Consider the following 25,057-nt stretch of genomic DNA (forward strand, 5'->3'; position numbering starts at 1 on the left):
GATGCTTTCAGCTTTATGTGAAATCCTTCAAAATCTTCATTTCGATCAGATTGTAGATCTGCAAACATCATGTTCAAGCCATGTTCAGCCATAACTTTCGCCATGCTCCTAAAAGAGCTACAGGCCTGACTGCATTCCATGAGATGGCAAGTGAAAATGTTGCATCTTTGATTGTAAAACTGCATTGAAATTCTGAAGGGTCGACATTCTTATGCATCATATTCATCATAAAATCATTTTTATAGTGATTTTTAAAGTTCCTAATAACTCCTTGATCCTAATAACTCCTTGAAATGGTGTTACATTTGGTGGCAAGTAACATGCAAAAATATTTCCACAATCATACAGTAATTTTGATTCATGCAGGTGGGCCCTACATTGTCGAGAAGTAGTAGGCACTTTGTATTTGCAAGCTTCCTCAATTTTCTCAAGTTCTGATGAACTGATGGAACAATATCATGATATATCTTTGTCCATCAAAGCCTTCTTTTGGCCGTTATAGGTCACAGGTAAGCACAGTTCCTTTGAAGGCCTGTTGGTGCTGAAATTTGCCAATCACCAACCAATTACCAATTGAATCAGAGTGCACATTTAGTGATGGATGGCTTAGGAATTTCAGGACTCGTCACGGTATTAGACCATTAGATGTTGCTGGATATGAAGTTCTCTGAGCAGCGCAGACGGGCTGCAAGAGTAGCTCATGGAGTATTGTCAATGATATACAGGAATTTTTCCAGCAGGGTTAAGGAGGTGATTATTTCATTGTATAAGGCGATGGTCAGGCCACACCTAGAGTACTGTATACAGGTCTGGAGGCCTCATTTCAAGAAGGATGTAGAGCTGCTGGAACGAGTACAGAGAAGGGCAACAAGATTAGTGAATGGAACAAAGGGGTGCTCTTACGAAGAAAGGCTTAAGTTTTGCAAATTACAGTGTCTGGAGACTAGGCACCAGCGAGGTGATCTGATAGAGGTGTATAAAGCCTTGAATGGTTTAAGCATGCTCAATGCTGATGGGATTCTTCCTCTAGCTCAGAATAATCACCTGAGAGGGCATAAATTCAAATTGAGGAAAGACAGATGTAGGATAGACGTGTGGAAATTTGCCTTTAGCCAGCGGGTGGTTGGTTGGTGGAACAGACTTCCATCCCTTGTGGTGGAGGTTGATAGCCTAAATAAGTTTAGGGCTCAGCTGGACAGGTATTTTGAACGAACAGAGGGGTGAAGTGGAAGTGTTTTTTTTTTTTTTTTTTTTTTTGGCTGATGCTGCATAAGCTTGCTTTCTTGCATCAAATGCCTCTGCTAATGCTAATGGAGAAAGACAGTCGACTGATACACAAGCAGCAACAGAATATAGTGCAACATTTGAAAAAAATTGTATCTGACTATGACCTTACAGCTGATGAAATTTATAATGCTGAGGAAACAGAGGTTTCCAGCCAAAAACTGTCTGGAAACCAAGAATGAAATGCAACAGGGTTTAAGCTTAATAAGGAAAAAGTAACCATTCTTATGTGTGCTAATGCTTCAGGTCAGCATAAAATTAAGACCTTAAAAGACCTTGTTTTGGCAGTAAGCATCAGCCCAGAAATTGCGATACTTTCCAATCATTTTAGCATAAACCATTCATACAACACTTTATCGAGATTTTCTATGTTTGGCCGATGTAAACTTTTTCTCTCAGCAATTTTATTCTTTTCCTTTTTTTTATCGTAAATTGTAGACTTTCCGATGTTGTATGTTTCCATTAAAACAGTATTGCTCACGCTACTTTCTAGTTGCTTAATTATTTCAAGTTTGTCTCTCAATTTCAACGTATTCTTCTTTCTCTTCACACCATGAAGTTTATCTATTTTAGGAGCCATTATTACGGGCTTGTAAATACATATACTATGTATGGTGAACGGAAAGAGTTGGACAAAAATTATAGCATTGCCACAGTTTAATTGCTTGTTTCAAAATGGCGACCACGAACTCGCTTGTTTTCCCTGAGCATCTGTGGCACTCACGCATGCAAGAGCACACAAAAGTCCTCTAAATTTAAAAAGTTTGTGAGTTTTCGAAAAGTCCGCATTTTTGGGTTGTCCGGATTTCTGGCATCCAGATTTTCAGACTTTTACTGTATTACCAAATTAACTTTATGAAATATTACAGTAACTAAGCAGAACTTTATGTACCACTGAAGTTAGAGTTTGAGCTTACAGGATTACAGCTAGAAAGTAACTATGGAAAATTATCGAATAAAATTTTTAAAATTACAGAAATTAACTTTAAGCAATATTAAAGAAACTAAATTTTAGAAAAAGCAGAGATTATTCTATTAATGCTGAACTCAAACATCCTACAATGCTTCAGAAGACATTTCACTAGATGACAGAGCTATCTTGAAGATTTGTTCTCTTTGTCACAGCCAGTTTTTTTTTTTATAAGTTTTTATTTCTTTTAGTAGTTATTTTTTTTAAAACAATAAATACAAATTTTTAATTGCCGACCAGTATCTGTAAGAACTTTATATGCAATGGCCATGATTCTAAGCAAAATTTGGATTTCATTCCTTACAGTTAAAGGACCATAAATTTTTATTCCCAAATTTGGAAGTAAACAGTCTTCACATATTGTTTCGCCTATTGAATTAACTATTACAGAGTGCACTTTTTTTTTTCTTTTTTTTTTTAAAGAATAAAATTTTTTTTCATCTTCTATTTATATATAGGAAAAAGAGACGAGGGCTTGGAACTCCCAGTCGTAGGCGAACACGCACAAATAGTGGTGGCTCAGATATACTTTCTCCAGATGAGACATTAATTTCACCTGCAGTTTCATCAGTTCCTGTGTTATCATCTCATATCTCTGTTTCTGTTTCCTCTCTTAGTTCTCCACCTATTTCTTGCTCAATTGTGACCACTTCCAACCCTATTAGCAACACTAGTATTATTCCAAAGACCAAAAGGGTAAGCACTTTTTAATAGGCTGTGAACTTTTAAAAAAAATTTATATATATTACTTACTGCTAAATCAAAATCTAATTAAAATTATTAAAAAAAGTAAGCCATATATTTTTTTAATTTTTAACACTCATGAATTGCTAATGACATTGCATTTTGCATTTGTATATTATCTGTAATTTTGTATTTAAGTGTACTGTTAAATTTCTTTTATTATGTCATTTTTTTCTAACAGAGCCCAGTTAATGTCACTTAAATAAAGTCCATTTGTGCACTAACAGATTGGCTGTTCGCCTAATTAGACACTGTGTCTATGAACAGAGTGTTGGATATAAGAAAATAAAGTAAAATATTCATTCACATGAACATTGCTCCACACTTCAGCAGCTTTTATTGAATCAGTATTTTCAAAATATCTCTGTTCCCCTTATCGAATTTAAAAACATTATTTGTTATTTTCATTGGTCTTATGATTTAGAAGTTTTATTTAACAGTATTTATTTGCTAAATAACCAATATTATTTAGGTTGGGATTTGCTTCCCAAAATCCCTACATATGTACATGATAATGCTAAGTTAAGAAAGATTTTTACATTTACTTTTTATTCCATTTATTGAGAATGCCAATCCAAGAGTGTTACTCCCTCTTGTTGCCTCTCTAACATGTTGCTGTTTTCTACAGCAGCATGTTAGAGAAGCAACAAGAAGGAGTAACACTCTTGATCTGATTATCAGCATTCATTATTCGGGCATTAAGAATTTGCAGATAAAGGAACCACTAAGTGGCAGTGATCACAGTGTAATTATGTGGAATTTACTTAAAGATATTACTTCCATCAGGGATAAAGGGTCATTGCTTTTTTGCTTTCGTAAAGGTGACTGCAGTGGTCTCAGATTTTTTTAAGTTCCATGCAGTGGGACCAACTGATGATATTACCAACAGCAAATTCTAAATGGGAAGCATTCAAGGAAGTAATTTTGGAAGCTACTAGGTTTTTTGTTCCAACTAAGAAATACTCTTCTAGGTTTAGACCCAATTGGATGTCAGATTAACTAATGGGACTTGTGGCAGAGAAGAAAAATGCATCAGATGCACATAAATTGTCAGGCAACTCAGAAGCCTAAGGTAGATAGAAGCTAGTCTGTAAACAAGTCACAAAGAAGGTTAGCATTAGCAAAGGCACATGATGCAAGAAAGCAAGATTATATAGCATCAGCCAAAAAAAAACCCCCTTATTTCACCCATTCACTCGCTCCAAATGTTTAGGCAAGTGAAGGCAGATTATGAGAAATCTTTGGCAAAGGATGCAAAGACTTCTTTAGTTATATAAACTCTAAAAGGAATGGTATGTATCAGTGGTTTGACTGTAGATGATAATTCTCAGATAGCTGCCGCACTAAATGAGTATTTTTCATCTGCCCAGACACGATAGGAGGGAGTATATGATGAGAGCCTTGTCGATCAATTCGGCCCTGGAAAGATTGTGCAAGGCTCAAGGGGTAGAATTTTTTTCAGCCTGGACTGTACTTGTTAACAGGAGAGATTGCTTCTACAGGGATGGGATACACTTAAATAGAAACGGCGCAAGAATATTTGCTGATGCTATCGAGGCAGTGTTAGGTGGGTCGGAAAACTGCTAGCTTGGGGGGAGACAAAGACCAATAGATTGACAGTAGCCACTGGCAGAGGTGAAAGAGATTCTTGCACTGCTTCTATTAGAATGAGCAGAAGCCTGAAAAACAAGATGCTTGATATTTCAGAGACTGCTGGGAGTCATTGTGGTACAAGTAAACACATGGGTTGTGTTAGGGTGGCTAAGAGGAAGAGCAGGTGCATGTATACTTGCGTGTACACCAATGCAAGGAGTTTGGTAAATAAATTTGATGAATTTGAGATATTGCTCAAAACATCAAAGGCAGATATCGTTGAGATATCAGAGACGTCTCACACTGATATAAGGAATGCAGAACTGGATTTTGAGGAGTACAATGTGTACCGGAAGGATAGACAGGATAGGAAGGAGGAGAGGGGGTTGTGCTGTTAGTTAAGAAACACAATAAAATCCAAGGAAGTGAATCAGTCGACATTGCTGAACAGTGCAGTGTCGAGTCAGTTTGGTGCAACATAAGTACTGGGAGATCAAAATTGAGAGTAGGAGTGTGCTATAGGCCTAATGACTCTGATGAGTATAATAAGAAACTGTACAGGGAAATAGAGTGGGCCAGTAAATCAGAGAGTCTTATAATGGGAGATTTTAATTTCTCAGATATTGACTGGGATTTGGGGGCTGGTCACTCACACACTAGCAAGGCTTTTGTGGAGTTATTGGATGATTGTTTTCTACATCAGCATGTTTGGGAAGCAACTAGAGGGAGTAATACTCTTGATCTGATTATCAGTAGTGATTCTTCATGCATTAAGAATCTGCAGATAAAGGAACCACTAGGTGGCAGTGATCACAGTGTGCTGAAGTGGAATTTACTCAAAGATGTAACTACCATCAGGGGTAAAGGGAAGAGTTTCTGCTTTCGTAAAGGCAACTACGATGATTTGAGACAGTATTTAAATTCTATTTGGTGGAACCAATTGATGATGTTACCAACAACAAATTCAAAATGGGAAGCATTGAAAGAATTTATCTTGGAAACTACCAGGCTTTAACATACCAACTAAGAAATATTGTTCAAGGTTTAGGACTAAATAATGAAATCACAATTAGATGAAATAATGAGACATACGGCAGAGAATAAAAATGCATGGGATACATAGAAATTAATGGGTGACATGGAATCCTATGATAGATATAAGCTTGGTCTGTAACCAAGTTACAAAGGAGATTAGGCCGGCTAAGGCAGATTATGAGAAATCTTTGGCAAAGGATGCAAAGAATTCTTTACCTAGCTAAACTCTAGAAGGAAAGGGATGAATCAGATTGGTCCACTGGATATTGATGGTTCAACTGTTGATGATCATGCTCAGGTGGTCAACAAATGAAATGAGTATTTTGCATCTACATTAACTCACTAGAAGTTATTCAGGGAGGGGAATGCCAGATGTGAGTTAAACTCTGGCAACAACCTAGATTATTTTTAATAACTGAGAGAAAAGTGTAGGAGAAATTGTTGAAGATAAACATAAAAAAGGCACCGGAGTAGATGGGATCTATCCAGTTATATTAAAGGAGGAAGCAAAGGAAGTGAGCAAACCCTTTGCCATAATTATGATAGCTTACTTGGACTCAGGGGAGGTACCCATGGACTGGTAATTATAGACCTGTTAGTTTAACTAGTGTTCCAGAAAAATTAATGGAGGCACTGGTGAGAGAAGCACTGCAAGATCGTCGAGACAAGATTTCAGTTCTGGCTTGGACACAGCATGGTTTTAAGGGAATGTCTTGCCTGACCAATTTGATTGGATAATATGATGTGGTCACAAAGTAACTGGATGCAGGGAATAATTTTGTATGAAGTTTTCTGAGCTGTGCAGATGGTCTGCAAGAGTAGCTCATGCCTTGTCATGAGGTGTCTTGTCAACAATATTCAGGAATTTTTCTAGCAGGGATAAGGTGATTATCCCCTTCTATAAAGCAATGGTCAGACCACACCTTGAGTACTGTATACAGGTCTGTAGGCCTCAATTTAAGAAGAATATAGAGCTGGAACAAGTACAGAGAAGGGCAACAAGATTAGTGAATGGAACCAAGGGTTTCTCTTACAAAGAAAGGCTTAAATTTGCAGATTACAGTGTCTGGCGACAAGGCACCTGCGAGGTGATCTGATTGAGGTGTATAAAGCCTTGAATGGTTTAGCATGCCCAATGCTGATGGGATTTTTCCTCTTGCTCAGAATAATCACTTTAGAAAGCTTAATTCAAATTGGGGAAAGACAGTTGTAAGACAGATAGGCAGAAATTTGCCTTTAGCCAGTGGGTGTGGTTGTTGCTGGAACAGACCTCCTTCTGATGTAGAAGTTGATAGCTTAAATAGATTCAAGGCAGAACTAACAAACCTTTGGATTTAGTGGATAGGTGAAAGGAGAAAAAGGTTTTTTGCTGATTAGTAATGGCCGCATGATGCAAGAAAGCCTGTGGCTTATGCTGCAATAGCCAAAAAAAAAAAAAAAACCACCCCGAATAACACAATGATAAAAAAAATAATAATAATAAAATAAAAGAAATAAATAAATAATAATAATGAATAAAAGAAAAGGAAATTAAACCTATCATCCTATGCACTTCCCTCACCCGAAGGTACTATCCAGATGACCTTTGAATTTCCCCTAACTGTCAGCCTCTACCACCCATGTAGGCAACTTATTCCAGTAATTTATAACTCGCTCGCTAAAATAAAACTTCCTGCAGTCCAATCTAAACATTTCCCCCCTTAACTTGAATTTATGTCCCCTAGTTCTAGCATCATTTATAATCTTGAAATTTTCGTCTTCATTCATTTTAGTGATGCCTCTCAGAGCCTTAAACACCTCAATCAATCTCCTCTAAGGTGTCTAGTTTCCAAACTCTGCAACCAACATATTCGAAGTGTTTCTTCATAAGGACGCCCTTTTGCCGATCTCACCAGGCGAGTTACCTGTCTTTGCACTCTTTCAAGAAGCTCGATGTCTTTCTTTAGGTGCGGTCTCCATACTTAAACACATTAATCCGTGTGTGGTCTAACAAAAGCCTTATATAATGAGATTATCACGTCCCTATCTCTACTTGCAAAAGTTCAATAGCTCATCGATAAGACAGCATGGGCTTTTCTTGCAACCTGTTTACAATGCTGAGAAAATTTCATGTCTAACCGTATCATAACACCCAAGTCACTTTCCTCCAGTACTGGGTTTAGTTGAACTCCACCAAGTGAATAAGATATTTTGGGATTACTGTTTCCCAGGTGTAATACCTTACACTTTGTTGGATTAAAGCATAGCTGCCATTTTTCTGACCATTGCTGAAGTCTATCTAAGTCTCTGTGAGCAAGCTCAGCTTGACAGTGATCATTAACTACTTTACAATTTTAACATCATCTCCAAATTTAGACATCACGCCCTTTATCCCTTCATCAATGTCGTTTATGAAAATTTAAAAACAACAGTGGTCCTAATACTGATCCTTGGGGAACCCCACTTCTTACGTCAACCCAGTCTGAGGAATAGCCATTTATCACAACCCTCTGCCACCTGCCCTGAAGCCATCCTGCTATCCATCTAAGGATTTTCCCAGTAATTCCAACCCGTTCCTGTTTATGAAGTAACCGCTCATGTGGGACTGAGTCAAAAGTTTCCTGAAATCTAAATAAACAATGTTGAAATTATTCCTTAAATGATACTGTATAAGCTTGTCTTCTTACATTATTTGCCATTGCTAATGCTGTTTTCATGGATGCTTTCATGGTTGTGGAAGTTGATAGCCTAAATAAATTTAAGGCTGAGCTGAACAGGTATTTGGATAGAACAGAGGGGTTAAAATGGGAGCGTTTTTTTTTTTTTGGCTCATGCTGCATTCACTTGCTTTCTTTCATCTTGTGCCTGTGCCAATGCTAAATGATACAAAGGAAAACAGCAAAGAGTTCTTTTCTTATGTAAACCCCTAGATTGAAGGGGATGAATGAGATTGGTTCCCTTGATATCGATGGTTCCAATATTTATGATTCTGCTCTTAGATGAACTAAATGAGAAGCTTGCATCTACTTTCACACATAAGGAGTTATTCATTGAGGGGAATGCCAGAGGTGAATTAAACTTTGGCATTGAGCTAGACGATTTTGTAATAACTCCTCAGGAAAAATTATTGAAGATTAATATAAGAAAGGACCTGGGTTGGGTGGGATTCCAGTTATATTAAAGGAGGCAGCAAAGGAAGCAAGCAAACCCTTATCCATAATTTTGAGAGCTTTCTTGGACTCATTGGAAGTACCCATGGACTGTAGATGTCAAATGTGATCCCAATGGGGGTAAAAACGTGACAAAAGTAACTATAGACCTGTTAGTTTATCTTGTGTTGTGGGGAAAATAATTTAGTCACTGGTTAAAGAAACATTGCAGGATCATATAGACAAGACTTCAGTTATATCCCAGACACAGAATGGAATTGTTAATGCGAAGTCTTGTCTGACCAATTTAATTGGATACTATGATGTGGTCAAAAAGGATCTGGATGCATAGAATAATTTTGATATCATATATTTGGATCTTAGAAAGGCTTTTGACGTTGTTGCTCGTGGAAGACTGCTGCACAAATTGGAACCGTATGGCATTCGATGCAAATTCCTAATATGGATAAAGGGATGGTTGAGTGGGAGAAGACAGAGAGTGGTAATCAATGGACCCTGCTCTTCATGGACTAAAGTTATTAGTGGAGTCCCCCAGGTTTAAATGTAGAGTTTATTGTTGTTTTCTGTATTTATAAATGATATTGATGATGGGATATCAGGCTTAATATCTATGTTCACAGACTTTATGAAGATCGGCAGGGTTGTTAATGACACTATTGACAGTATGTTGTTGCAACAGGATCTAAAAAATGTAAATGAGAGGTGAACCGAAATTGTTAAAGTCAGGGCGGATCTCACGAGGTGTCGGTATCCCATCAATACCCTTGACAGGTGTGTCCTACAGACACATTGCCACATAACGACCAACAGAAACTTCCAAGGTAATGACTCAGCCACGATTCCCTTAATCATATACTACCCAAAACTATCACAACAGGTTTGAAGAGTCTTAAAATCACATGGGATAAAATGTGTACAACTCGCAGGCTGAAAATTATGATCCCTTATTTCTAAGGTAAAAACACATGTTCCCACCTTACTAGAAAGCGGATTGGTCTACCACATCTCTTGCCGTAACTGCACTAGCTGATACATCGGGGAAACTGGGAGACGGCTAGAAAAATGCTTTCTGAACATAAAAGAGCAATCCGCCTAGCGGATGTGGAGCACTCATCCATTGCCGAACACTTTCGGGCAACCCACCATGACATTGACCCACATCGCATTGTTGTGATTGTGGATACGTCCCACCACTATTGCTGATGCATATACTTCCATGTATACCAATGCTAGAAGTATAGTAAATAAATTTGATGAATTTGAAGTGTTGGTCAAGACATCAAAGGCGGATATTGTTGGGATATCAGAGACGTGGTGTCATACAGATATAAGGAATGCCGAACTGGAATTTGAGGAGTACAATGTGTACAGAAAGGATAGACAGGATAGGAAGAAAGGAGGTGTTATGCTGTTAATAAAGAAAAACATAAAATCAAAAGAAGTGCATCCAGTTGATATAGATGAACAGTGCACTGTTGAGTCAGTTTGGTGTGACATAAGCACTGCGAAAGCAAAAATAAGAGTAGGAGTGTGTTATAGGCCTAATGACTTGAATGAGTACAATGAACAATTGTACAGAGAGATAGAGTGGGCTAGTAAATCGGAATGTCTTATAATGGGGGATTTTAACTTCCCAGATATCTCTTGATCTGGTTGTTAGCAGTGATCATTCATGTATTAGGAATTTGTAGATAAAAGAACCACTAGGTGGCAGTGATCACAGTGTACTGACGTGGGATTTACTCAGAGATTTAACTACTATCCGGGGTAAAGGAAAGGGTTTTTGCTTCCGTAAAGGCGAGTATAGTGGTCTCCGACAGTTTTTAAATTCTGTACAGTGGGATCAACGGATGATGTTACCAACAGTAAATTCTAAGTTGAAAGCATTCAAGGAATTAATCGTGGAAGCTACTAAAAGGTTCATACCTATTAAGAAATATTGTTCAAGGTTTAGGCCTAAATGGTTGTGAAATGAACTAATGAGACTCGTAACAGAGAAGAAAAATGCATGGGATGCATATAAATTATCAAGCGACTCAGAAGCCTATGGCAGATATAAGTTAATCTGTAATCAGGTCACAAAGGAGGTTCGGCAGGCGAAGGCAAATTACGAGAAATCCTTGGCAAAAGATGCTAAGAAAAACAGCAAGGATTTCTTTACTTATATAAACTCTAAAAGGAAGGGGATGAATCTGATTGGTCCACTTGACATCGATGGTTCGACTGTTGATGATCCTGCTCAGATAGCAAACAAACTGAATGAGTATTTTGCATCTGCATTCACACGTGAGGAATTATTAAGGTTTGAAAATGGCAGAAGGTTATCAAATTGTAGCAAGATACTTAATGATTTTGTAATAACCAAGAGCAAAGTGGAAGAGAAATTGTTGAAGTTAACGTAAGAAAAGCACCTGGGGTGGATGGGATCTATCCAGTTATATTAAAGGAGGCGGCAAAGCAACTCAGCAAACCCTCAGCAAAGCCATAATTCTGAGAGCATCCTTGGTCTCAGGGGAGATTCCCACGGACTGGAGATGTGCAAATGTATCCCCAATTCACAAAGGGGGATCGAAGGGTGACACGAGTAATTACAGACCAGTTAGTTTAACTTCTGTTCCGGGTAAAATAATGGAGTCACTGGTTAAAGATGCATTGCAGGATCATCTAGACAAGACTGCAGCAATAATTCAGACACAGCATGGGTTTGTTAAGGGAAAGTCTTGTCTGACAAATTTGATAGGATATTATGATGTGGTTACAAAGGAACTGGATGTGAAAAATAATTTTGATATCATATATTTGGATTTCAGGAAAGCTTTTGACACTGTTGCGCATGGAAGACTATTGTACAAATTGGAGCAGAATGGTATTAAGGGTAAGTTGCTACAATGGATAAAAGGATGGTTAAGTGCTAGAAGACAGAGGGTGGTAATCAATGGGTGCTGCTCTTCTTGGACTAATGTTATTAGTGGAGTCCCACAGGGTTCGGTGTTAGGTCCACTGTTGTTTTGTATATTTATCAATGATATTGATGAAGGTATATCAGGCTTAATGTCGAAGTTTGCAGATGATACAAAGGGTGGCAGGGTTGTTAATGACAGTAATGGCAGTGTGCTACTGCAACAGGATCTAGATAATTTGGGCAGATGGGCTAAGAAGTGGCAACTGAAGTTGAACCTTGACAAATGCAAAGTACTACATATGGGTAGAAGTAACCCCAGAGAAACGTACCAACTGTGTGGTACTACACTTAAGGTGGTAGAAAATGAAAAAGACCTGGGAGTAATTGTGCAGGCAGATATGAAGTTTTCTGAGCAATGCAGACAGGCTGCCAGGCCAGGTCATGGGGGTCTTGTCAGTGATATATAGGAATTTTGCTAGCAGGGAAAAGGAGGTGATTATCCCTCTGTATAAGGCAATGATCAGGCCACGGCTTGAGTACTGCGTACAGGTCTGGAGGCCTCATTTTAGGAAGGGTGTAGATTTACTTGAGCGTGTACAGAGAAGGGCAACAAGATTGGTGACGGGAATGAAGGGATCCTCTTACCAAGGGAGGCTTATGTTCTGCAAATTGCAGTGGCTGGAGACTAGGCACCTGCGCGGTGATCTGAATGAGGTATATGCCTTGAATGGGTTGAGCACGCTGAATTCTGATGGGATCCTTCCACTTGTTCAGATTACGAATCTAAGGGGGCATAAATTCAAATTAGCATTAGCATTAGTAGAGGCATATGATGCAAGAAAGCAAGCTTATTCAGCATCAGCCAAAAAAAAACAACCACTACTCTCATTTCACCCCTCCGTTCTTTCAAAATACCTGTCCAGCTGAGCCTTAAATTTGTTTAGGCTATCAACTTCAACAACAAGCGATGGGAGTCTATTCCACAAACCAACTGCCTGCTGGCTAAAGGCAAATTTCCGCCCATCTATCCGTCATCCGTCCTTCCTCAATTTGAATTTATGCCCTCTCAGGTGATTATTCTGAGCAAGAGGAAGAATCCCATCGGCATTGAGCATGCTCAAGCCATTCAAAGCCTTATACACCTCTATCAGATCAGATCACCTCGCCGATGCCTAGTCTCCAGGCTCTGTAATTTGCAAAACTTAAGCCTTTCTTCGTAAGAGCGACCCTTTGTTCCATTCACTAATCTTGTTGCCCTTCTCTGTACTCGTTCCAGCAGCTCTACATCCTTCTTGAAATGAGGCCTCCAGACCTGTATACAGTACTCAAGGTGTGGCCTGACCAATGCCGTATACAAGGGAATAATCACATCCCTGTCCCTGCTAGAAAAATTCCTGTATATCATTGACAAGACACCATGAGCTACTCTTGCAGCTCGTCTGCACTGCTCAGAGAACTTCATATCTGCCTGCACAATTACCCCCAGGTCCTTTTCATTCTCTACCACTGTCAGCGTAGTACCACAGAGTTGATACGTTGATCTGGGGTTACTGTTTCCCATATGTAGTATTTACATTTGTCAATGTTAAACTTCATTTGCCACTTCTCAGCCCATCTGCTCAACCTTTCCAGATCCTGTTGCAGCAGCATAGTATCAGTAGTGTCCTTAACAACCCTGCCAACCTTGGTATCGTCTGCAAACTTGGACATTAAGCCTGATACACCATCATCAGTATCATTTATAAATACAGAAAACAACAATGGACCCAACACTGAACCCTGAGGAACTCCATTAATAACATTAGTCCACGCTGAGCAGTGTCCATTGATTACCACTCTCTGTCTTCTGCCACTCAACCATCCCTTTATCCATAGCAGCAATTTGCCTCCAATGCCACACTTCTCCAATTTGTGCAGCAGTCTTCCATGCGCAACAGTATCAAAAGCCTTTCTAAGATCCAAATATATAATATCAAAGTTATTCCCTGCATCCAGTTCTTTTGTGACTACATCATAGTATCCAATCAAATTGGTCAGACAAGACCTGCCCTTAACAAAACCATGCTTTGTCTGAGCTATAACTGAATTCTTGTCCAGATGATCCTGCAGTGCTTCTTTAACCAGTGCCTCCATTAATTTTCCTGGAACCGAAGTTAAACTAACAGGTCTATAATTACTTGTGTCAGCCTTTGATCCTCCTTTGTGAATTGGGGTTACATTTGCACATCTCCAGTCCATGGGTACCTCCCCTGAGTCCAAGGAAGCTCTCATAATTATGGCTAGGGGTTTGCTTACTTCCTTTGCTGCCTCCTTTAATATAACTGGATAGATCCCATCCACCCCAGGTGCCTTTTTTATGTTTATCCTCAACAATCTCTCCTCCACTTTCCTCTCAGTTATTAGAAAATCATCTAGCTCACTGCCAATGTTTACTTCACCTACGACATTCCCCTTCCTGAATAACTCCTCATGTGTGAATGTAGATGCAAAATACTCGTTTAGATTGTTAGCCACCTGAGCTGGATCCTCAACTGTTGAACCATCAACATCCAGTGGACCAATCTGATTCATCCCTTTCCTTCTTGAGTTTAAATAGGTAAAGAACTCTTTTCTGTTTTTCTTTGCATCCTTTGCAAGGATTTCTCATAATCTGCCTTTGCCTGCCTAATCTCCTTTGTGACTTGGTTACAGACCGACTTATATCTGTCATAGGCTTCCATGTCACCCATTAATTTATATGTATCCCATGCATTTTTCTTCTCTGCCATATGTCTCATTAGTTCATCTGACAACCATTTAGGCCTGAACCTTGAACAATATTTCTTGGTTGGTATGTAAAGCCTGGTAGCTTCCAAGATTAGTTCCTTGAATGCTTCCCATTTTGAATTTGCTGTTGGTAACATCATCAGTTGGTCCCACTGTATAGAATTTAAATACTGTCTCAGACCATCATAGTCACCTTTACGAAAGCAAAAACCCTTCCCTTTACCTCTGATGGTAGTTACCTCCTTGAGTAAATCCCACTTCAGCACACTGTGATCACTGCCACCCAGTGGTTCCTTTATCTGCAGATTCCTAATGCATGAAGAATCACTACTGATAATCAAATCTAGAGTATTACTCCCTCTAGTTGCCTCCCGAACATGCTGGTGTAGAAAACAATCATCCAATAAATCCACAAAAGCCTTGCTAGTGTGTGAGTGACCAACCCACAAATTCCAGTCAATATCTGGGAAATTAAAATCCCCCATTATAAGACTCTCTGATTTACTGGCCCATTCTATTTCCCTGTACAGTATCTTATTATACTCATCAGAGTCATTAGGCCTATAGCACACTCCTACTCTCAATTTTGGTTTACCTATGCTTATGTCACACCAAACTGACTCGACACTGCCCTGTCCATCAATGTCGACTGGCTTCACTTCCTTGGATTTTATGTGTTTTTTAACTAATAGCATAACCCCTCCTGTCCTGTCTATCCTTTCTATACACATTGTACTCCCCAAATTCCAGTTCTGCATTCCTTATATCTGTGTGACACCACGTGTCTGATATCCCAACAATATCTGCCTTTGATGTTTTGAGCAATACCTCAAATTCATCAAATTTATTTACTAAACTCCTAGCATTGGTGTACACGCAAGTATACATGCACCTGTTTCTATTCTTAGCTACCCTAACACTACCCATGTGTTTACTTGTACCGCAATGACTTCCAGCAGTCTCTGAAATATCCTGCATCTTGTTTTTCAGGCTTCTGCTCATTCCAATAGAAGCAGTGCAAGAATCTCTTTCACCTCTGCCAGTGGCTACTGTTAATCCATTAGTCTTTGTCTCCCCCCAAGCTAGCAGTTTTCCGACCCACCTAACACTGCCTCGATAGCATCAGCAAATATTCTTGCACCCTTTCTATTTAAGTGTATCCCATCCCTGTGGAAGCAATCTCTCCTGTTAACAAGTACATTCCAGGCTGAAAAAAATTCTACCCCTTGAGCCTTGCACAATCTTTCCAGGGCCGAATTGATCGACAAGGCTCTCATCATATACTCCCTCCTATCGTGTCTGGGCAGAATTGCAGACACTTTCAAATTCAACCCTACTTCACGGCTTTTTTTCAACAGTGACCTGTACTTGTTAAGTAATTCCGCTGGTCTCCTACTCTTAATATCATTAGTGCCAACGTGTACAACTATATCACCTTTTGTGCCCTTAAAAGATGATATCTGCTCTACGTCATCAACCTTTGCCCCTGGCAGACATACCCTGGTCCTGTTCCACCTTTCCTTTTTACAAAGCATGGTCCCCGTTTCCCTGACAATAGAGTCACCAACAACTACTAGTTCCTGTGGGACCAGCGCATTCTTCCTTGGGGGCTGCCTCTGTGTTGCAAGATGACCAAGTGCAAGCTCTGGCGTTGATGTCGGCAGCCGAGAGGTTAATGGGCCCCTCAATTTATTTCCTTCGAGGGCATCCACCCTGTCCTTCAAGGTCTCATATAGGCCCATAACAACGCCGAGTTGTCGCCTAATTTCCTTGCACTCCTTGCATCGTGCACACACAAAGACATCCCCCATGGCAGTATCATGTCCCGTACCCGATTGCTCCGCAAACATCAAGCAAACAGTGCATCTTAATAGGCTGTGATTCAGAGGGCAACTGCCCCCCTCAGTTCTCCCCTGAGTCACAGCACTCCCATTAGCATGAGCCTTTTGCTTTGCTGCTCTGGTCAGAGTCATGATTTCGATTTAAATGTCAATAAAATTACAATTTCAGAACAAAATTAAAACCTTAAACTTGTATCTTAACAGAGTTATAACGCTATATTTATTTTTCAGTATCGAGTGTTATCTACGAGTTCCCTTTATATAACTTCCGTATCAAGTATGTATTAATTATTTGTTACGTTTGTACTCTAAGTCGTTATATATATATATATATAGTTAAAAGTACAATTTAATTGACAATGAAGTTTAACAAGATTAATAGATCTACTGATTAATTGACAGTATTATATTATGCACTATACTATACAAAGCTTATGCTATCGAATTCCGGATATGCTGTATCGCGTTTCAGTAACGAGTGTTATCTACGAAATTCCTTTATATAACTTCCGTATCAAGTTATGTATTAATTATTTATTTTTACTAATTATTTATGTTCCGTAACCTAAGTGGTTATATGTATAGTTAAAAGTACAATTTAATTGCCAATGAAGTTCGACAAGATTAATAGATTTTACTGATTAATTTTCACGTAATAATGGCGGCTGTTTATGAACGGTAAACACGTGGATTTGATACGCTTTCCGATACTAAGTAATACCTAAAATTCTCTATCTAAGTTACTTTAACTTTAAGTACCGTAAATAGGAATATAAAGCTACTCTAGAAATAAGTTAATATGTCAATTTAAACTAATAAAGCAGAAAATAAATCAGAAAAAAACTTCTCTGTTCCAAGAGCGGCAGAAAGGCATGTCCGCCCAGGAAACTCTCGTTCTCAAACTGTGCCCCTGGCAGACATACCCTGGTCCTGTTCCACCTATCCTTTTTACAAAGCATGTTCCCCGTTTCCCTGACAAATTAAGAAAAGACAGATGTAGAATAGATGTGCGGAAATTTTCCTTTAGCCAGCAGGTGGTTAATTGCTGGAACAAACTTCCATCTGTCGTTGTGGAAGTTAATAAGTTGAATAAATTTAAGGAGGAACTGGACAGGCATTTGGAGGGAATGGTGTGATTTTTTTTTTTTTTTTTTTTTGGCTGATGCTGCATAAGCTCATACATTTGCTTTCTTGCATCACATGCCACTACTACTACTTTTGGGCAACCCGCCATGACATTGACCCACATCGCATTGTTGTAATTGTGGATAAGTCCCACCACTATTGCTGAAGCGCTTGGTTGGTATCATTGAATATCAAATGCCCCAATACCTCAGTCAACAGGAAGAGTGGATGTCAAGTCCACCCTATCATCGAAACAGCAATCCTGACCATTGACAAATGATGGCAGCGTCCGCATGCATTACAGCCACAGGCTTCAACATCCAACAGTTAATCGCGCACTTCACGTACAAGATTGGCAGTACACGCCCTCATGCTCCATTCTTAACTTTCAGTTTAACTGAGGAAGATTGACAAAACAACGGAAAGCTTTTTGTTTGTATGTATCTAATCTAATATATGTATATTTCCCATTATTAAACTGGTGAAAATCTGTATGTATGTATGTATCTAATCTAATATATGTATATTTCCCATTATTAAACTGGTGAAAATCTATTTTTGTATCCGTTTTCGCTCTGTGTTACAGTAATTTTAGTTTCATTCAGGATCTAAAAAAGTTTAGCAGATGGGCTGAGAAGTGGCAACTGAAGTTTAACATTGAGAAATGTAATATACTGCATCGGTTTGGCTGAAACAAGAAGAAGAAATGAATCACTTATACGTTTATCAAGTGGAAATCTGCTGTACACCAATGGAAACAGTGAAAGGAGTGAAGGTGGAGTTGGCTTTCTGGTCCATAAAGTTTTTAAAACAACATTTTTGAATTCAAAAGTACATCACCAAGGGTGTCAAGACTAATACTCAAGATTTCTAAGAAGTACAAGCTAAAGATTATAATGATTTATGCACCAACATCGAGCCATGATGATGAAGAGGTTGAAGAAATGTACACCGAAATTGAGAGTCTTCTAGATGAGCAGAAAACCCACTACACTATTATTATGGGGGACTTCAATGCTAAGGTTGGAAAAAGGCAAAACAGTGCAGAAAGAAGAACTATAGGAAATTTTGGAATTGGTGAAAGAAATAAAAGAGGTGAAAGACTTGTGGAATTTGCAGAATCTCAAGGACTGTCAGTAATGAACACTTTTTTCAAGAAAAGGGTGAACAGAAAGTGGACATGGAAGAGTCCAAATGGATTAACAACTAATGAAATCGACTTCATCCTCACTAACAGAAGATATATTGTGAATGATGTTACCGTCCTGAATAAGATAAATGTTGGAAGTGATCACAGAATGGTAAGATGTACACTTGATATAGATGTAGGAAAGGAAAGGAAAAAACTGACTCGAGTAAATAATACAAAGGTCTTTGAAATAACAGAGGAGGAGAAAAAGCAGTATGTACTGGAACTTAAGAACAAGTTTGAGCTTCTGCAGACTGCTCAGGACCAAGATATCGACGAGGAATATTACAACTTTCTGAAAGTGATAAAGACCAAGAAACCTATAGGGAAACAGAAATCCAAAAAAGAAAAAATTAGTCAAGAAACACTTGTCATGATGAACCAAAGACGACAAATGAAGAGCAAGAAAAACACTGACAGGGAGAAAATTGAGTATACTGAGTTATGCAAAGCCATTAGAAAGAGACTCAGAGAGGACATAAGAAGATTTAATGCAAGAAAAGTAGAACAAGCATTAAGGGAAAACAGGATTTAAATCAGCAGCCATGAGCAGTAATACAGAAAGACAAATGATACTGAAACTGAAGAATAGCGATGGTGTACTTATAAACAGCAGAGAAGGCATAATTCAAATAGCAGAAGACTATTGTAGAGAATTATACAAGGAGCGAGGGAATGATACCAGCAGTGGGGAAGATGGATTGCAAAGTAGCAACACATACGACATACCCAATATTCTTCCTGATGAGGTAGAACATGCATTGAAGAAAATGAAGAATCGGAAAGCCCCGGGGGAAGATGAAGTTACTGTAGAGTTGTTGAAATTGGGAGGAAGAGACATAACACAAAAACTGGCAAGGCTCTTCACAAAGTGCATTAGAAAAGGTGTGATGCCTAAGCAGTGGAATAATGCAATCATAGTTTTGCTGCATAAGAAAGGAGATAAATCAGAAATTGAAAATTATAGACTAATTAGCTTGTTATCCCACATCTACAAGTTGTTCACAAGGGTCATTACTTACAGATTAGAAAGAATACTTGATGAGAATCAACTGAAAGAGCAAGCTGGCTTTAGGACAGGATTCTCAACTATGGATCACCTTCACGTAATATCACAGCTAATGGAGAAAGCAAATGAATATAAAACACAATTATGCCTGGCATTTGTGGATTGTGAAAAGGCATTTGACTCCAAACAGCATAAGGCAATGTTTCAGGCACTGGAAAGACAAGCCCTAGATACCCCATATATTATGATTCTGAAGAAAATATATGAGAGTGCTACCTCCTTTATTAGACTAGACAAAGACAGTAGGAAATTTAAAATCGAGAAAGGAGTTCGACAAGGAGACCAATATCTCCGAAGCTGTTTACTGCTGCCCTTTAGGAAGCTTTCAGAAGATTAGACTGGTCGCAGAAAGGAGTCAATGTGAACGGAGAGTACCTAAACCATTTACGATTTGCAGATGACATTGTGGTCATAAGCCACAATCCCAAAGAAGTAGAGGAAAATCTTAATCAGTTATGCACATTTAGTAAGGATTTTGGACTAAAGATGAATATGGCTAAAACAAAAGTAATGATGAACAAGTATGCCACGGAAAGGGAAATAATGATTGAAGGAGCAGTAATTGAAAAGGTGGAGTCATATACTTATCTGGGACAAGTTATTAGCTGTAATAATGATAAATGGCTGGAAGTTAAGAGAATAAATTTTGGATGGATAGCATTCAGGAAATATAGTCACATACTGAAGAGCAATATCCCAGTTTGTCTGAAACGTAAAATAATGAATCAGTGTATACTCCCCACCATGACTTATGGAAGTGAAACTTTGGCACTCACCAAAAGAATGGAAGAGAAGCTGAGAACTACACAGCGAAGAAGAACGAATTATACTGGGAATCAGACTGTTAGATAAGAAGAGAAACACATGGATTAGGCAGCAAACTCAAGTAAAGGACATTCTTATCAAAACTAAAGAACTAAAATGGTCTTGAGCACAACACATAGCTCGAAGACATTATGACAGATGGACTAAGAAAATAACAGAATGGTACCCAAGAGGAGCTAGAAGAAAACCTGGAAGACAAAGGCGGAGATGGATAGATGAAATTCACGAGTTTTTGGGTAGTAAATGGATGGCCAGTGCTCAAAACAGAAGGAACTGGAAAGTTGCTGGAGAGGCCTTCATCCTGCAGTGGATTGAAAATGGCTGATGATGATGAATATACTGCATATGGGTAGCAGTAACCCCAGATTAATGTATCAACTGTGTGGTACTACACTGACAATGGTAGAGAATCAAAAGGGTCTGGAGGTAATTGTGCAGTCAGATACGAAATTTTCTGAACAGTGCTGACAGTCTGCAAGACTAGCTCATGGTGTCTTTTCAATGATGTAGAAGAATTTTTCTAACAGGAATAAGGAGCTCGTTATCACCTTGTATATGGCCACACGTTGAGTACTGTATGCAAGTCTGGAGGCCTCATTTTGAGAAGGATGGAGAGCTGCTGGAAGGAATACAGAGAATGGAAACAAGATTACTGAATAGAAGATTGGGTTGCTCTTACGAAGGATGGCTTAAATTTTGCAAATTACAGTGTCTGGAGACTGTGCACCTGCGAGGTGATCTGATTGAGGTATATAAGGCCTTTAATGGTTTGATTGTGCTCAATGCTGATGGGATTCTTCTTTTTACTCAGAATAATCACCTGAGAGGGCATAAATTCAAATTGATGAAAGAGAGTTGTAGGACAGATATTTGGAAATTTGCCTTTAGCCAGTGAGTGTGGTTGTTGCTGGAAGACTTCCTTCTGTTGTTATAGAAGTTGATAACTTAAATAGATTCAAGGCAAAACTAGACAAACATTTGTATTGAGTGGATGGGTGAAAGGAGAAAGGTTTTTTGCTGAGGCTGTATAAGCTTGCTTTCTTGCATCATGTGCTATTGCTAATGCTTTGATCGGTGCTTTTTTAATAAACTTCTCCCTAACTTTTTTAATAAACTGCTCAATAAACTTTTCCGTTTATAGAGCAGCAGCAGTTTTGTCACAGTAGTAATACTGTTGATGTGTATATTTACTATCTTGAATCACATTATGCAGAAATTCAGGAAATGCTTCTGCTACTGTAATATAATCAAATGCAGATTCACCTACAAGGCTAACATGGGATATCCCGGTACATGCCAGGTCAACCAGGCTAGCTGGGTGGGTAAAGTGCCTGCCTGACAATCCAAAGGTCGCGGGGTTTGAATCCCGCCTCGGACTTGGATCAAAGTATTGCAAAAACTTTGGGAGGTTAATTCTGGCCACAGAAGCCGATGCGCCAACAACTACCAAAAAAAAGAGTACATGCCAGCCATCTTTAAATGTGTCATCTGTAGTTGCTTATTAAATTTAAGTGGCCATGCTTTCAGAATTACTTAATTTATCCGTAATTTTGAATTGGCTTCTGTGATAGAAACTACTTCCACATCACTGTTTTAATTCGCTGGAGCCATTTAATTTCACACTTGCGAAACATACTGCATTTTATTTTGTTACTTTTAACTCTGATAATCTTTAACTTTTCTTCAAGCATATAATATTGGTTTTTGGTGGCAATTACTTCAGTCCTGCTGATTAACTAATTTTGCATTATATTTGTTTCTGATGCTCCAAAATTTACCTTGTGTTGAGAAAGCTACATCAAAACCAAACTGTTTTTTCAATCATAGTGCCGAAGAGTCAAACAAACGATATTGTGCGCTATTGTTTCCAAAAATTTACTTTATAACTAATGTAAGACTATTGACAAACAAAATTTGCCCCTCCAGAGGTAGCTGTTTGTAATTAGCATTCCATGATATATTCTTATTGCATCTACAGGGTGTCTCAAAAATATTGGTACAAATGTTTAGGGGAGGTAGGTAACATCTAAAGGAATGTGAATTGCATAGGTACCCATAACCGGAAACATCACCGTAAGTTGGTACCCAGCGCTGTTCATCAGTTCACGAGAGGGAAAATTTCTGGTTTACTCATTCAAGCAGTAGGCTCCGCACGAAGAGCATGCATCAATATACGACCTGTGAGCTGGCAGACATGCACCTAGTGTATGGATTAGCAGAGGGCCCACACGGTGTGCGCCCCTGTGCGGCACAACATCGCTTCGCAATAAATGTGTGGGCAGGTATGGTCGGTGACTGCTTAGTAGGCCCGTACCTGTTACCATCCCGCATGAACTCCGCTAAATATCAGATCTTTCTTGAACAATTTCTACCAGGATTACTTGATGATGTTCCAGCAGATGTGAGACGCAACATTTGGTTTCAACATGATGGGGCGCCTGCCCATTATGGAAGGTGTGTTCGTGACCATTTGAACAGCTGTTTTGGGCGTCAATGGATTGGCCGTGGTGGACCCGTTGCCTGGTCCCCCGTGCTCACCTGATTTATCGAGCCTTGATTTCTTTCTGTGGGGGGAGGGTCCTCAACTCTATCGTGTATGAATTGCCTCTGGAGATGGAAATGGATCTCGTGGCGAGACTCGTCTGCATTGCTGCTACTATCAAAGAAACTCCAGGTGTGTTCGACCGTGTGCGCCAATCCATGCTGCGTCAGTGTCCTGTATGTATCGCATCTCATAGTGGAACCTTCGAGCATCTTTATAACATCATGAAATGCATCCATCTCGTACTCCATTGTTAATATTATGTCAAATAAATGTTTGCCACTAATTACTGTCTTGTGTCAATTCTGCTTCTTGTGCCTCTGCTACTACTTTCCCCTGACGTTTCTGGTTATGGGTTCATATGCGATTGACATTCCTTTAGATGTTACCTACCTCCCCTAAACTTTTGTACCAATATTTTTGAGGCACCCTGTATAGCGGGGAAGCATAGTAAAAGAGAGGAGAAGCTGGCTGTCTACAGTAATTAGTCTCAGGCGAGTTCTATGTTTTACAAAAATTACTCTGCAATTGATTACTTAATATATAGAAGTGAACATTCAGCTAATTTTTAGATAATTTCCCCTCTTGGAAATAGGGTAATAGGATGTATAGTAGAAATGAGCATACAGTGTTTTCACTTTTTCCAGTTTCCAATATGAAATTGCTAGTTCTTTGAACACACTACTTTTTTTCATAATTCATTTGAGGTCATACCTTTGGTATGATGAGGTGCATTATATCAGGACTTCACTGTGTTATGAAAATTAAATTTAAATATATTAAAGAATTTAAGTAAAAATAAAAATTTGTTTAATATGTTCTTTATTCCACTATTTACACTGTAGACTTGAATCCACCCAGTCCCAACCAACTGCATATAAACAAAATAAGGAACCTCATGGGAACTTGCTTATTTCCTATTAGGGGCAAAGAGACATTACTTTTCTGTTTTCCATTCTAGATTGTGAACATGCAATAACTCATTCTAATTATTTTCTTTCAATTCAAAATAATTCCATTCTTTTAGTAAATGCATATTTCTTTTAATATTTCTGGAAAAAAAAGTGTATATAATTGAGTGATTTTTGCATTTCAGTTTCTAATGCATGAATGGCTTCAGAAAAGCGAGTCACCAGTTCCAGTTTGTTGTCCTCTTACAATACATACTGAACTTGGCTGGGACCTATCAACAGCAAGCCCCACTTGCTATGTTAGATGTACACGTGATAGCCCGAATATTGGAGGAATTTCTGCTGCACATCTTCGTAGAAGTAATGCCTTGTCTGTTCAGGGATTGAAGCAGTCAAGCAATGTGGGTTCCGCAAAAAAGGTATTTTGAAATTTAATATCGAACATATATTTTAATTGTGTGTTTTTTTTGTTTTTTTTTTATGAAAACCACAAACATCAAAGTGTTTGAACCTATTGTACTTTGTACTTAGTACCATGCATGGGTTAAAGGTTGAAAAGATGGAAGGAGATACTTGAAAACTACACTCGAATTTCTGTAGATTATAATATTTAGGAAATACATTTGAAGGGATGTTGTTCCTGAAAACGTATGTTTAAGGAATAATTGAGGAAGAAGAACAGTCGGTTCTGTGAGTTTGAAGTTGAAGAGTAAAAGGATGCTCATGGGTTGCAGCACTTGACTAGTGACAAGAGTATCAAAGCGCAAGGAGTGAATTTCCACCTCCAAGAAACTGATAAGTTTTTCCAGACTTCTGTCATTTTATTGACTTAACTGTCATATGAAATCATTCTCCATAAATAGCTTCATGTTCCTAGTCACCTTCACATCTCGCCACTGTTATTGTATAGAGTCAGTGGTAGGTGAATTTAAATTTTTAATTGAGGTAAATAGGTAGCTCTAAAGTTCAGATAAATTAAGTTGGTATTAGATAATTATTGTTATATATTATAATTAACTTATAACTTCAATTCACTTGTTGGACAAATATCTTAGCTAATGTGTTTAGCTAAGGATATAACTAATTTAACATTGTGGTATTCATGGTATAGC

At 38.6% G+C, this 25,057-nt stretch overlaps 1 protein-coding gene across 3 annotated transcripts in view; it reads left to right on the forward strand.

The window, feature by feature from the left end:
• Nucleotides 1-25,057, forward strand: part of LOC150090468 (uncharacterized) — a 678,730-nt gene that overhangs the window by 452,221 nt on the left and 201,452 nt on the right. For all 3 annotated transcript variants that reach the window (XM_090389911.1, XM_090389910.1, XM_090389909.1), the window contains exons 17-18: nt 2,713-2,950; nt 24,131-24,364. In XM_090389911.1, the coding sequence (XP_090246037.1) occupies nt 2,713-2,950; nt 24,131-24,364 (472 nt within the window). The remainder of the gene's footprint in view (nt 1-2,712; nt 2,951-24,130; nt 24,365-25,057) is intronic.

Source organism: Mastigoproctus giganteus, chromosome 2 (genome assembly GCF_048544385.1).
Source record: "Mastigoproctus giganteus isolate SK-2022 chromosome 2, ASM4854438v1, whole genome shotgun sequence".
In the NCBI taxonomy this organism is placed as follows: Eukaryota; Metazoa; Arthropoda; class Arachnida; order Uropygi; family Thelyphonidae; genus Mastigoproctus; species Mastigoproctus giganteus.